General features: G+C 49.6%; 1 protein-coding gene across 1 annotated transcript; it reads left to right on the top strand.

Moving 5' to 3' along the window:
* Window positions 1-109: 109 nt before the first annotated feature.
* Window positions 110-14,309, top strand: LOC109925937 (serine/threonine-protein kinase MRCK alpha-like; the record flags this gene model as incomplete). Its single annotated transcript, XM_048593781.1, has 9 exons — window positions 110-153; window positions 2,811-2,927; window positions 4,883-4,963; window positions 7,665-7,770; window positions 9,483-9,613; window positions 9,947-10,086; window positions 10,488-10,569; window positions 12,738-12,954; window positions 14,247-14,309. Coding segments are annotated over 9 exons (981 nt in total), but the record flags the coding sequence as incomplete, so codon positions are not given.
* Window positions 14,310-14,713: the final 404 nt, after the last annotated feature.

Here is a 14,713-nt window from a genome sequence, read left to right as displayed (position 1 = left end):
CGTGATGTACCCAGTGCACGTTCACACCTCGGCCACAACTGGTTCACAACTGGTTGATGACAGGACGTTGAGAAGGTTATGGATGTTAAACTTTTGTATCTCCCTGCAGGTTTACATCAAGATTCTTTCTTCTCGTTCCTGTCCCCACCCTCGGTAAGTACAGCGTTGTTGAGATGTCCTGTCTACTCCCAACCCCACGCTCAGTGACGATAGCCATGTTCCCCTTTCTGCCATTGATCTTTAGAACCTATCTCTGCACCCTCCTGGGAGTGGGAGGAGGCCATTCAGCCCATCCCCACCTTCACTCAGACCATGGTTGACCTATTGTATCTACCCGTCTTGGTTTTCCAACCCTTAATCTTCTCACCCAGAGGAAGTCTATTCAGATGACAGATGGAGTTCAATCCAGGGAAGTGTGAGGGGCTGCACTTTGGGAGATCAAATGGTAAGGAAAAGTATACAGGACCCTGAACAGCACTGATGTACAGAGGGATCTTGGGGTTCAAGTCCATAGCTCCCTGAAAGTGGCCACACCAGTAGATTGGGTGGTAAAGAAGGTGCATGGCATGCTTGCCTTTATTTGTTGGGGCATGAGGCCAAGGGCCAGGATGTCACGTTGAGATAGTATGAACTGCAGATGCCATTGGTCTCAATGTGGACTTTACTAGTTTCAAAATCTCCCCACCCCCGGCCTCATCCCATGGCCAACCCTCCCTCTCATCCTCACCACCTTGACCTGTCTGTCTTCTCTCCCACCTATCCGTTCCTCCCACCTCACTGAGCAATCCCCACCACTGCCTACCTGCACTCACCTATCACCATTCCACCTACCTTCCCCAGCCTGACCCCTCCCCTCTCTATTTCAGAGCTGCCTTCCCCTCCCCCATTTCTGAAGAAGGGTCCCGACCTGAAACGTCAGCTTTCCTGCTCCTCTGATGCTGCCTGGCCCACTGTGTTCCCCCCAGCTCCACATTGTGTAATCTCAGACTCTAGCATCGGCAGGTCTTACTATCACAGCTTTATAAGACTTTGGTTGGGCCACACTGTGAGAGTATTGTGTTCAGTTCTGATCACCACCTTTCAGTGAGGATGTGGAGGCTTTGGAGAGAGGGTGCAGAAGGGGTTTACTCGGGCTGCCTGGATTAGAGGGTAGGAGCTATAAGGAGATGCTAGAAAAACTCAGGTTGTTTTCTCTGGAGTGGTGGAGGCTGAGGGGAGACTTGATAGAAATCTATAAAATTATGAGAGGCATAGATAGGGTTGACAGTCAGAATCTTTTTCCCAGCCTTGAAATATCTAATATAGGGGGGATTTAAAGGTGAGAGCGGGAAAGTTCACAGGAGATATGAGGGGCACATTTTTTTTAAACAGAGAGTGGTAAGAGTCTGGAATGCGTTGCCAGGGGATGGTGGCGGCAGCAGATATGATAGGGGCATTTAAGGGGCTTTTAGATGAGCACATGAATATGCAAGGAATGGAGGGATATGGAACTAGGGCAGGCAGAAGGGATTCACTTAATTTAGCAGCATCAACTTCATGGGCTGAAGGGCCATTCCTGTGCTGTGCAGTTTTATGTCCTGTCTCCGTCCTGACCTTCAATAGATCTCCGAGCCTTGACAGCCTTATTCAGGGGCGGGTTCCAGATTCCCAGTCCCACTGTGTGAGGAATTGCTTGCCCGCTTCATTTCTGAACAGGCCTGGCTCATATGTGAAGGTTCTGCCCCCAGTTCTGGACACCCCCCCCCCCCCCCCCTTCCCCCCCCCCCCCCCAGCAGAGGAAAAACCTTCTCCTATTAGAGATCCTGACTTCGCAACCCTTTGATCATTCTGGGGAACTTGCACTCCTGCCAAGGCCAGTAGACCTCTCCTACTGTGTGGATGCTCTGAACTTGTTGGTGGCACGGTGGCTCAGTGGTTAGCGCTGCTGCCTCATGGCGCCACGGACCCGGGTTCAATCCCACCCTCGGGCGACTGTCTGTATGGAGTTTGCACATTCTCCCCGTGTCTGTGTGGATTTCCTCCGGGTGCTCCGGTTTCCTCCCACAGTCCAAAGATGTGCAGGTTAGAGTGGATTGGCCGTGCTAAATTGCCCCATAGTGTCCAGGGATGTGCAGGTTAGGGTGGATTAGCCGTGCTAAATTGCCCCATAGTGCCCAGGGATGTGCAGGTTAGGGTGGATTAACCATGGGAAATGCAGGGATACAGGGATTAGAGGGAGGTAGTTCTGGTTGGGATGCTCTTCAGAGGGTTGGTGTGGACTCGATGGGCTGAAAGGCCTGCTTCCACACTGCAGGGATTGCATGAACTGAACTCCAGATGGCGTCTCGGCCTTCTTCAGAGGATGGCGCTGGGGAAGGAGCAACCCTTGGATTCCAGCATGACTCAGTGTGGTCTAAGGTGCTGGAGCTATCTCGTTGATTTCATTCCGACACTCTGCTGCCTGATTCAGGACAGGTCTTGTTTGCCCCATTGCTGCATCTGATTGTTGAGTTGTATTAGTTCTTTGTCCAGCAAAACAGCCTCATCCTTGTTATCAAGTCCACTCCTGGTCCCCTTGGGAATTCCTTGCCCAGAAACATAGAGAATGGGAGCAGAGGTAGGCCATCCAGCCCTTTTGAGCCTGCTCCGCCATTCAATCGGAACGTGGCGAATCGTCCAAATCCCTCATCTCTCTCTCGCTTTCCTTCGTAAGATGCTTCTTAAAATCTACCTGGAGGTTGTAGTCCTAATCTGCTCTTCCTGTGACTCGAGGTCGAATCTTGTCGAGCGGCGGTACTCAAATGAAAGTTGTTGTTGTTGTCTTCTGACAGTTGGAGTTGCTGGATGTCTCCGCCATCTCACGGCTCTCTCCAGACAGCAGGAAATCTCCAGGACATGGGGAGCCTCAGTCCGAGAGTCCGTCTTTCCGAAGCAGGGAGGCGTCGGATGTGAGTACAGGCAGCGGTGGTAGTGAGGAGGGTGTAGGGGGAAGAGCCTGTGATTACCCCCCACTTCTCCCCCACTCCACCCCGGGGACCAGGGCCTCTGACCGATGGCCCCGTCGTCACCCGGCATTCCTCGGACTGTCTCCCATCTCCACATGGCTCCGGCTCCATGTCGGGATTCTCGTTGACCGAGACTGGCCTCTGTGTGTGTGTGTGTGTGTGTGTGAGTGTGTGTGTGTGAGTGTGTCAGGCCTTTGTGATTCATTCCTGCCAATGTGGGCAAGGCCTGGCGTCTAACGCCCATCCCTTTGGGAAGATGGCAAGGGGAGGGGAGTTCCAAGATGTTAAACCAGCCTCAACAAAGGACAACGCTCCCAAATCGAGATGGAGGGTGTGGGTTGGGAGGGAAACCTTTAAGGGCCTGTGCTTCCATTCACTTCCTGCCCTTGTTGTTCTTGGTGGTAGCGGTTCTAGGTTGGAATTGAATTAGATTTTATTCTCACGCATGCTGAAGTACGGTGAAAAGTGTACATTGTCACCAAGCCCAGCACCATCTTAGGTAGAAAGTAGAAAAATAAGGAAGTAAAGTTTAAAAATTCAACATTAAAGTCCTTCTTGGTAGAAAAATTAAAAAAAAAATTAAGAATTTCAACATGACAGTTCCTTCTTTAATGCTTAGCCATTTTGGGCTCGCCTCACTCTCCACAAGGGTTCGATCTCCTCCACACTGGGCTGACTGGCGCGCCCTCGCTCTCTCTCCCCCCCCCCCCCCCCCCCCCCGCCCTCCCCCTCCCGCTCTCCCCCCTCGTCCCCCTGCACGCGCCCTGACTCCCTGCAGCGACTTGGGGTTGGTCTATATGCAATGCAGGGGGCTGTGCCCTCCACAAAATGGAGACAAATCCAAGGTCAGCGAGAGACCACTGTGCAGCAACGTCATCAACGGTGCTGTAATTAACAGCAACGACCTCCTCCCTCACCCCCATCCCAGGCCCCAAGAAGACTTTCCACATCAAGCAGATGTTCACCTGCACATCTGCCAATGTGGTATACTGCATCCGCTGTACCCGGTGTGGCTTCCTCTACATCGGGGAAACCAAGCGGAGGCTCGGGGACCGCTTTGCAGAACACCTACGCTCGGTTCGCAATAAACAACTGCACCTCCCAGTCGCGAACCATTTCAACTCCCCCTCCCATTCCGCAGACGACGTGTCCATCCTGGGCCTCCTGCAGTGCCACAGCGATGCCACCCAAAGGTTGCAGGAACAGCAAATCATATTCCGCTTGGGAACCCTGCAGCCCAATGGTATCAATGTGGATTTCACAAGTTTCAAAATCTCCCCTCCCCCTACCGCATCCCAAAACCAGTCCAGCTCGTCCCTGCCTCCCTAAACTGTTCTTCCTCCCACCTATCCCCTCCTCCCACCTCAAGCCGCACCTCCATCTCCTACCGACCAACCTCAACCCGCCCCCTTGACCTGTCCGTCCTCCCTGGACTGACCTATCCCCTTCCTAACTCCCCACCTACACTCACCTTTACTGGCTCCATCCCCACCTCTTGACCTGTTTGTTTCCTCTCCACCTATCCTCTCCTCTATCCCTCTTCTATCCGCCTCCCCCTCTCTCCCTATTTATTTCGGAACCCCCTTCCCCTCCCCCTTTTCTGATGAAGGGTCTAGGCCCGAAACGTCAGCCTCTCTGCTCCTATGATGCTGCTTGGCCTGCTGTGTTCATCCAGCCCTGCACCTTGTTGTCTCTGCCTCCTGCTGTTCTTTTTGGGGTTCTGTTAGGGCCACACAGCTCCAGACCTCACTGCTGCCACTACTAAGGGGTGAGTAGGATGCCCGCATCCCTGAGAACGGACAAAACCAGATTTTTGGGCAGCTTTCTTTCTTTGTGGTGGGTACAGCCTCGGCCAGGGCTTCTAAACGCTTATTGGTGCCTCGTTCTCTCTGTCACAGTCGAATGCGAAGCCCGGGTCTCCTCGAAAGGTACTGAAGAAGCCTACGTCTCCCCCTCCAGTCACTCCTCACGTGCCCAAGGTAAGGAGTCACCAAAACAGGGCAAAGGCCTGGAAACTATTCCAAAAGGGGCAGCTGGGTAAGCGTATGAGGGAGAATGCGACATCTCAAGGGGCTCCAACAGTTTTTATAAATGACTTGGACGAAGGTACCAAACAATTGGTTGCTAAGTGTCACAAAGGCAGAGGGGAAAATAGGTTTGAAGAGGACGTAAAGAGGCTCCAAAGGGATGTAGGTAGGGTCAGTCAGTGGGAGAAAGAGGATATGGTGTGAAATTGACCATTTTGGTAGGAAGAATTTTTTTTTTTTTTTTTGAAAAGTGTGCTATCGAATTGCAGAAAGATTGCAGAACTTTGTGATCCACCAGGATCTGAGTGTCCTCATCATAAAAGTCAGAAGCCACACGACACCAGGTTATAGCCCAACAGGTTTATTTGAAATCACGAGCTTTCGGAGCGCTGCTGCTTCGTCACTTCAAGAGAGAAATAGTTATCTTCATCTCTGTCTTAACCCTTGAGTTTTAAACATTGATTCCCTAGTTCCAGATTCCCCTCTCAAGAGGAAACCTCCTCCTCATCCAACCAGTCAAAGCACCTCAGGACCTTGTGTCCCAACCATGGTGTGTCTCCCGCTCCACTTCACCCAACGAAGGGGCAGCGTTTCGAAAGCTTGTGATTTCAAATAAACCTGGTGCCGTGTGGCTTCTGACCTTGTCCACCCCAGTCCAACACCGGCACCTCCACATCATGTAAATCGTAGAAGTTTTGTACGCAGGTAATTAGGAAAGTTAATAATGTGTTACTATTTATTGGGAAGGGAATTGAAAAGTAAGAAGGTTATGCTTCAGTTATACAGGCACTGATCGTCGAATCCATACAGTATGGGAGCAGGCCATTTGGCCCATTTTGTCCATCCCTACCCCTATCCCTGCATTTCCCATGGCCAATCCACCCTAACCTGCACATCCCTGGGCACTATGGGGTAATTTAGCACGGCCAATTCACCCTAACCTACACATCCCTGGGCACTATGGGGCAATTTAGCATGGCCAATCCACCTTAACCTGCACATCTTTGGACTGGGAGAGGAAACGCACAGACACGGGGAGAATGTGCAAACTCCACATGGAAAGTCGCCCATGGGTGTAATCGAACCCGGGTCCCTGGCGCTGTGAGGCAGCAGCGCTAACCACTGAGCCACGGTGCTGTATGTTCAGAGAAGGGGTTCGAGTCTAATACCCAGAACAGACGGGTTGTTTTAATGAGAAAAAGGTTGGACTGGTTAAGGTGGAAGTTAGAAGAGTGAGGGACAACTTGGTTGAAAGACAAGGTCCTGAGGGGCTTTGAGTAAGTGGATGAGGAAAGGAAGGGGACACTCTAGAACTTGGTGGGGGTTAAAACAGAGATGACGATAACTTTCTCTCTCACAGACGGGTATGAGTCTTCGGAAATCTCTGCCTCTAAAGGTGGTGGAACTTCTGTATGTTTTTGAGGAAGACTTTCTCGATAAGTGAGGGGTTTTGCGTAGGAGGGAGTGTGGAGTGATCAGATAAGCCATAAGCTAATTTGAACGGCGGAGCAGGTTTGAGGGACTGAGTGGCTTAGTCCTGCTCTTAACTCATGAGTTTATATTGGCTTCACATAAACCAGAGGTGGAGAGGAAGTTTGTGTGGAGTGTCAGCACCAGTTCCCCACCCGATGGGTTGAATGGCCTCCTTCTGTGCTACAGCTTCTTTAAAATTCTTTCCTGGGGTGTGCGTGTTACTGGGAAGGCCAACATTTGTTGGTCCTCCTCAATTGCCCCTGAACTTTGCCCTCAAGTGGCTTCTTAGAGTATTTCAGAGGGTTGTTAAAAGTCATCACTGAAGGGGCTGAAGGCCAGACCGGGTAAGGGTGGCACATTTCCTTCCCAAAAGGCTGGGGGCAATTGATGATAGTTTCACAATCACCATTACGGAGAACAGCTTTTTATTCCAGAATTTAAATTCTGTCAGCTAGGATCTGAACCCCAGCGAAACTGGCATTCCCACCCAAAAACGTTTTTCCAAATTAGAATGTGCTTGCCAAATGTAATAATTCTGTCCTAATATAAGATACGCTTTTATAGGTCAGTGCATTAAGCATAGGAGTAGGGTGTCACTTTTGGTCAGGCCACTTTTGAAATACTGCGTTCAGTTCTGGTCTCCCTGCTATAGGAAGGATGTGAAGCTGGAAAGGGTTCAGAAAAGATATACAAGGATGTTGCCAGAGTTGGAAGGTTTGAACTATAGGGAGAGGCTGAATAGACTGGGGCTATTTTCCCTGGCATGTTGGAGACTGAGGGGTGACCTTAGAGGTTTATAAAATCATGAGGGGCATGGATAGGGTGAATAACTGAGGTCTTTTCCCTGGGGTGGGGGAGAGTCCAGAACGAGAGAGGCACAGGTTTAAGGTGAGAGGGGAAAGGATTTAAAAGGGACCTGAGGGGCAACTTTTTCACGCAGAGGGTGGTGCGTGTATGGAATGAGCTGCCAGAGGAAGTGGTGGAGGCTGGTACAATGACAACATTTAAAAGGCATCTGGATGGATATATGAATAGGAAGGGTTTAGAGGGAGATGGACCAAATGCTGGCAAAAGGGACTAGATTAATTTAGGATATCTGGTTCGCATGGACAAGTTGGATTGAAGGGTCTGTCTCCGTGCTGTATGATTGTATGACTCTATATAACATTTTACGTTGCAGCCTACTCCTCACCAGTTTAAGGTGAAAACATTCCAGGTCCCCACAAAATGCATGCGTTGTACATCGCTCATGGTTGGTTTGGTTCGACAAGGTTTCAGCTGTGAAGGTAAGAAAGTAGGAAGACTAGCCCTAATATAGTACTCTCCCCGTCACCAGACACTTCAAAGTGCATAACCCCCAATGAAGCCTTGCAGAAATATTAGTATCATTGATAACTACGGGTGAGGTGGCGGAGGACAGGAGAGTGGCTAATGTTGTGCTGTAGGGATGTAAGGAGAAGCCTGGGAACTGTAGACCTGTGACTCTGACCTCAGTGCTTAGTAAATTGTTGGAGGTGATTCTGAAGGATAGGACTTGCATGTATTTGGAGAGGTGAGGAATGATTAGGGATAGACAGCATGGTTTTGTGTGAGGGAAATCGTGTCTCACAAACTTGATCTGAGTTTTTTGAGGAAGTACAAAGAGGATCGATGAGGGCAGAGCAGTAGATGTTGTTTACCTGGACTTTAGTAAAGCCTTTAACAAGGTTCTGCATGGTAGACGAATCAGTAAAGTTAGGTCACATGGGATTCTGGGAGACATTGCCAATTAGATACTAAATTGGCTCAAAGGTAGGAGACAGAGAGTAATAGTGGAGGGTTGCTTTTCAGACTGGAGGCCTTTGACCACAGGGATCGGTGCTGGGTCCTCCCTTGTTTGTCATTTATATAAACGATTTAGATGAGAATATAGAAGGCATGGTCAGTAAGTTTCCAGGTGACACCAAGATTGGTGGTATAGTGGACGGTGAAGAAGGTTATCTGAGATTACAAAGAGATCTTGATCAATTGCGTCAATGGGCTGAAGAGTGACAGGATGGAGTTTAATTTGGATAAATGCAAGGAATTGCATTTTGGTAAAACAAACAAGGTCAGGACTTATACAATTAATGGTAGGGCCCTGGGCAATGTTGTAGAACAGAGGGACCTAGGGGTTCAGGTACATAATTCTTTGAAGTTTGCGTCACAAATAGACAGGGTAGTTTTGAAGCTATTTAGTATGCTTGCCTTCAATGGTAAGGCCTCTTCTGGAGTACTATGTCCAGTCCTGGTCGCCCAGTTATAGGAAGGATATTATTAAGCTGGAGGGGGTTCAGAGGGATTTACCAGACCGTTGCCAGGAATGGATGGTTTGAGTTATAAAGAGAGGCCGCTGGATAGGCTGGGATTTCTTTCACTGGAGGTTGAGGGGTGACCTTATAGAGGTTTATAAAATCATGAGGGTGATAGATAAGGTGAATCACAGGTGTCTTCTCCCTAGGCTGCGGGATTTCAAGATTGGTGGTGTATTTTTAAGGTGAGAGAAGAGAGAGTTTAAAAAAGACTGCGGTGAGGTGGGGCTGAGGGACATGGGGAGGGGGCTGAGGGATGCAGGGAGAGGGCTGGGGGACACGGGGAAGAGTGTGGGGCCAGGAGACACAGCGAGGGGCAATTTTTTTTTTTTACACAGTGGGTGGTTTGCGTGTGGAATGAACTTCCTGAGGAAGTGGTGGATGTGGGTACAGTTACAATGTTTAAAAGACATTTGGATAAGTACATGGATAGGGAAAGGTTTGTGGGATATGGGCCAAGCGCAGGCAGGTGGGACTAGTTTAGTTTGGGATTATGTTTGGGATGGACTGGTTGGGCCGAAGGGACTGTTTCTGTGCTGTATGACGTTGCTGTGAAGCTTCTTGTTTATGTTAAAGTCACTGTACATTCAGTGCTGTTTGCTATTATTCAGGTTATCATTGGCCCCTTTGATAATCTCTCTCTCTCTCTTTCCCTCTCAATCCCGCAGTGTGTAACTTTGTTTGCCACTCAGCCTGTTCCGTGGAGGCCAACGTCTGTCCAACGCCCCCCCAGCAAATTCGGTCGCTGGGGATCGACCCTGTCAAAGGAACGGGGACGGCGTTTGAGGGCTCAGTGTCGGTAAGTGGGTCACAGCGCCTCGCAATGGAAACAAGACCGGGCCTACAGTAAGGGGGCGTCTGATGGGGGCCTTGTGTTCACTTTGTCCCTGTGTGCAGCTCCATTACATGTATGTGCATGTGTGCGTGCGTGTGTGTGCATGTGCGTGTGTTAGACTATCCCAGCGAGTTTGTGCTGTTCGTCCCCAAGTTATCCCATGGATGGTAGACTGGCATGTTTCCCAGTGAGAGTTGGAGGCTGCCATGTTTGTTTTTTTTTGGGGGTGGGGTGGGGGTGCTGTGGGGTTTGGAGTTGTGGAGAAGACCATCTCTAGCCCCTGTTCCTGACCCTCAGGTCCCGAAGCCGACGGGAGTGAAGAAGGGCTGGCATCGGGCCCACGCTGTGCTTTGCGACTTCAAAATCTTTCTGTACGAGACGACGGAGTCGAGGAGTTCCCAGGCCAGCGCCGCCGTCACTCATGTCTTCGACCTGCGGTGAGTATGTTCCCAGGTCAAAGGTTCCAGTCTCGCTCAGCCCCGCCATCCACTGCACCACCCTAAGAAACCCTCATTTCCCTCCCCCCTCCTGCCCCCACCTTGTCCATCTCCGTCCCCAGGGTCAATGCCTCAAGCCCCTCACTGGGACTGAGAGACTGCGGTGGGGTGGGGCTGAGGGACGCAGGGAGAGGGCCAGGGGGTGGGGGACACTGGGAAGAGCGTGGGGGTCGGTGGGGGGGTGCACAGGGAAGGGCATGGAGGGTGGGGGGAAAGATTGGTGGCCTATTGAACTGAGTGGCCCAATCCAATGGAGAGCTCATCAGCAGTTCAGGATCTCCGGTGTCTGTCTCTCTGTGTATCTCCACCCCGGGTAAAGAGTGTCCCCTTTTGCATTTCAGCGATGAAGAATTCTCCGTGAGCTCGGTCTTCTTTTCTGATGTGATTCATGCGAACAAGAAGGACGTTCCGTGTATATTCAGGGTGAGTGTGACCATCATACAGCCAGATCCCCATAGCCCTTCTCTTCATGAATAACCCTGGACTGTTTCTCCCTCTTCCCCAGCCGCGGGGATACTGGAATGACTCCCGATGAGAGACCCAATGATATAACTCCTTAATCTCGGGGGTCTGGCATCTCCTTTCTGGGCTGAAGGTCGCCAACTCTTCAGGTGGAGACCGCTCAGCCCCTCAAATCTGTTCCATTTAGCTCACAGCTGATCTCTATCCTGACTTGACTTGCCCTGATGTCCTTGCCCAACCACAATCTACCAGCCTTAGTCTGAGAATTTCCAATTTGTCCCTCAGCCTTGACAACATTGTTTTTCTTGTTGTGGGGGGTGGGGTGCACGATTCCAAATGTCCTCCGAGTGGATTTGTGTTTCCCGACAATCACCCTTTCACGGACTGGCTCTAATTTCTGCCCCCCCACCCCCACCCCCTCTGCTGTGTTCTGGAACGCCCCAAGGGAGGAAATAGTTACGCTCTTTTGAATACTCTGCACTTGGCGCCGTCCAAGGCAAAGCAGCCTTGCCCTGATTGGCACAAATATTCAACATTCACTCCGTCCTCCACTGACACTCAGCAGCAGCAATGTGGGGGAGGCAATGGCCTAGTGGCATTATTGCTGGACTGTTAATCCAGAGACCCAGATAACGTTCTCGGGACCTGGGTTCGAATCCTGCCACAGCAGATGATGGAATTTGAATTCAATAAAAGTCTGGAATTAAGAATCCAATGATAACCATGAATCCATCGTTGGAAAAACCCATCTGGTTCACTAATGTCCTTTAGGGAAGGAAACTGCCATCCTTACCTGGTCTGGGCCTACACGTGACTCCAGACCCACAGCAATGTGGTTGACTCTTAACTGCCCTCTGGTCAATTAGGGATGGGCAATAAATGCTGCCTAGCTAGCGACGCCCTCATCCCATGAATGAATAAAGAATGTACCATCTACAGAATACGCTGTGGTAACTCACCATGGCTCCTTTGATAGTACCTTACAAACCCACGACCTCTACCACCACGAAGGACAATGCTAGAAGGTGTACCTTCACCCTGTGAGGTTTTCTTCCAAACCTGGAATTGTGTTCCCATTTCTTCTGTCACTGGATCAAAATCCTGGAATCCAACAAATGAAACTGGACAAACCACCTGACATTGAATAAGGCACTGGAAACGACAAACATAACGCAGCCCTGTCGACTCCACAAAATTCTCTGTACTGATATCTGGGGGATTGTACCGAAACTGGACTAGTCAAGTCACAGAATCACATTGCACACACAATGTGCAGACACCACTTCCACCACCACCATCCCTGGGCACATCCGGCAGGACAAACCCAGTAGAGGTGGGAGAACAGTGGTATACAGTCGGGATGGAGTCCTCAACATTGACCCTATGGAGTCTCATGCCAACGGGTCAAATACAGGCAAGGAGTTTGTCATATACTGTATAAGATCTTATCAAGTAGCTCGGTGGGCTTGATGGGCCTGCTCCCCCTCTGTATTCTTTTCGCAATCTCTGCTTTCTCATAGAGTCATACAGCACGGAAAGACCCTTCGGTCCAACCAGTCTGTGCCGAATATAATCCCAAACTAAACTAGTCCCACCTGCCTGCTCCTCGCCATATCCCTCCAAACATTTCCTATTCATGTACTTATCCAAATGTCTTTTAAACATTGTAACTATACCCACATCCACCACTTCCTCTGGAAGTTCATTCCACACACGAACCACCCTCTTGTGTAAAAAAAAAAAGAAATTTTGTCCCTCATGTCCTTTTTAAAATCTTTCTCTTCTCACCTTAAAAATGTGCTCCCTAGTCTTGAAATGCCCCATCCTGGGGTAAAGACATCTATTAACCTTAGCTATATCCCTTATGGTTTTATAAAACTTTAAAAGGTCACCTTTCAACCTCCTACACTCCAGGGGAAAAAGTCCCCACCTTTCTTTATATCTCAAACCTTCCATACCCAGCAACATTCTGGTAAATCTCTTCTGAACCGTCTCCAGCTCAATACAGGCACTGCCAATTCCATGTGTGATGACTTGGCCCTTCGGTGGTCTCACTAACAACAGTGCTGGTGTTCAGCCCCACATTGAGGACCGCCTCTGGACAGTTCTTTCTCTGCTTGCCCCGACAGATCACGGCTCCTCAATTAACAGTTCCCAGCTCCAAGACCTCGCTCCTGGTGCTGGCTGACAGTGAGAACGAAAAGAAGAAGTGGGTGACGGTGATTAACGAGCTGGTAGCCATCCGCAAGCAAAGCGGCTTCAAAGAACGGTCAGCGGTATGTCTCAAGGAGGTCTACGACAGCGCACTGCCACTAATCTGTAACACGCTGACCGCAGCCATCATAGGTAATGTTTCCAATGCGATTAGCATGTGTTACAAAGGCTCGTGTATACTTAATATTGCTTGGAGGACTTGGGTTTTTGAAGGATTTGAGTGGAAAAATGAATTTATTTCATGTTTGGTGGACGTATCTCGAGAGGTTTGCAGACATTATTAAATGAAGCTTCCTAAAAATCACGCGACTGTTGACAATTGATTACTTTGCTGTAGAACCCGGCTCGTTTTGGTTTTGAACAGTAACTGGGTTCTTATCTGGCTCAGTTGGAGGAAAGCCTACCGTGAACAAGCTGCCCAGTTGATCTCTCCCACTTTGGAAAAGAAAACACTCCAAATCAGTTGACTTGGTCTTCTGAAAGAGTGATTATACAGTCATACAGCTTGGAAACAGACTCCTTAGTCCAACCACTCCATGCCTACCATAATCCTGAACTAAACTCGTCCCATCTGCTTGCATTTGGTCCATATCACTCCAAAACTTTCCTATTCATGTACTTATCCAAGTGTCTTTTAAATTTTGTAACTGTACCTGCATCCACCACTTCCCCTGGAGGTTCATTCCACACACAAAACGCTCTGTATGACAAAATTTGCACCTCATCTTTTTTTAAATCGTTCTTCTCTCACCTTAAAAATATACCTTCTAGTTCTGAACTCCCCCAACTAAGGGAAACGACCTTTGCTTTTCACCTTATCTATGCCCCTCATGATTTTATAAACCTCTGTAAGGTCACCCCTTGACCTCCTACGTTCCAGGGAAAAAAAAAGTTCCAGCCTATCCAACCTCTCGTTATAACTCAAACCCTCCATTCCCGCCAACATCCTGGAAAATCTTTTCTGAACCCTCTCCAGCTTAATAATATCCTTCCTATAACAGGGTGTGCGGAACTAGACAAAACCCTGAAGAAGTTACTCAAAGCTGAGTACGTTCAACTATGTGTATGTCAGCAGTTCCAGTTTAAAAGTTGAAGTCAAGTGACCTAAACCTATCAAGGCAGATACAGCGTGGGATTAGAAACAGAGTAAAGCTCTCTCTACACTGTCCCCATCAAACACTCCCAGGACAGGGACAGCACAGGGTTAGATACAGCGTAAAGCTCCCTCTACACTGTCCCCATCAAACACTCCCAGGACAGGGACAGCACAGGGTTAGATACAGAGTAAAGCTCTCTCTACACTGTCCCCATCAAACACTCCCAGGACAGGGATAGCATGGGGTTAGATAAAGTTCCTATCACCTCACACCATCGGTCAAAATCTTCAGCATTTACTTGTCTCAATATCCCTCTCTCCATCTCAGACAAGGAACGTGTTGCCTTGGGTACTGAGGACGGACTCTACATCATCGATGTGACCAAAAATGGTAAGGATATACTCTGCAAACAAGGCAGTCTCCCCATGCAGCTGTTGTGTGTTCACACCCTAAGGGAAAGCAAGTAGGGAGGAGCAGTGGATACGGTCAGACATTAAGGTTGTGGGACATGGGGACGTCATGAAATTGAGGGGGATTATGAGAGAGAGGCAGAGGGAAATGGGGAAGGGGGATAGAATGAGGTGGAGGTGGAGGGGGAGGAGAGTGATTGAGGGAGACAGGTAGGGATTGAGGCTAATGCTGAGGGGGTGAGACGGCGAGGAGGAAGGATTGTGGGAGACGGCGAGGAGGAAGGATTGTGGGAGACGGCGAGGGGGAGGGGTTGTGGGAGACAGCGAGGAGGAGGGGTTGTGGGAGACGGCGAGGAGGAGGGATTGTGGGAGACGGCGAGGAGG

Source organism: Rhincodon typus, unplaced genomic scaffold, assembly GCF_021869965.1.
Source record: "Rhincodon typus isolate 14 unplaced genomic scaffold, sRhiTyp1.1 hic_rhity00003892, whole genome shotgun sequence".
Taxonomy (NCBI): Eukaryota; Metazoa; Chordata; class Chondrichthyes; order Orectolobiformes; family Rhincodontidae; genus Rhincodon; species Rhincodon typus.
This window is presented reverse-complemented; position numbering and strand designations above follow the sequence as displayed.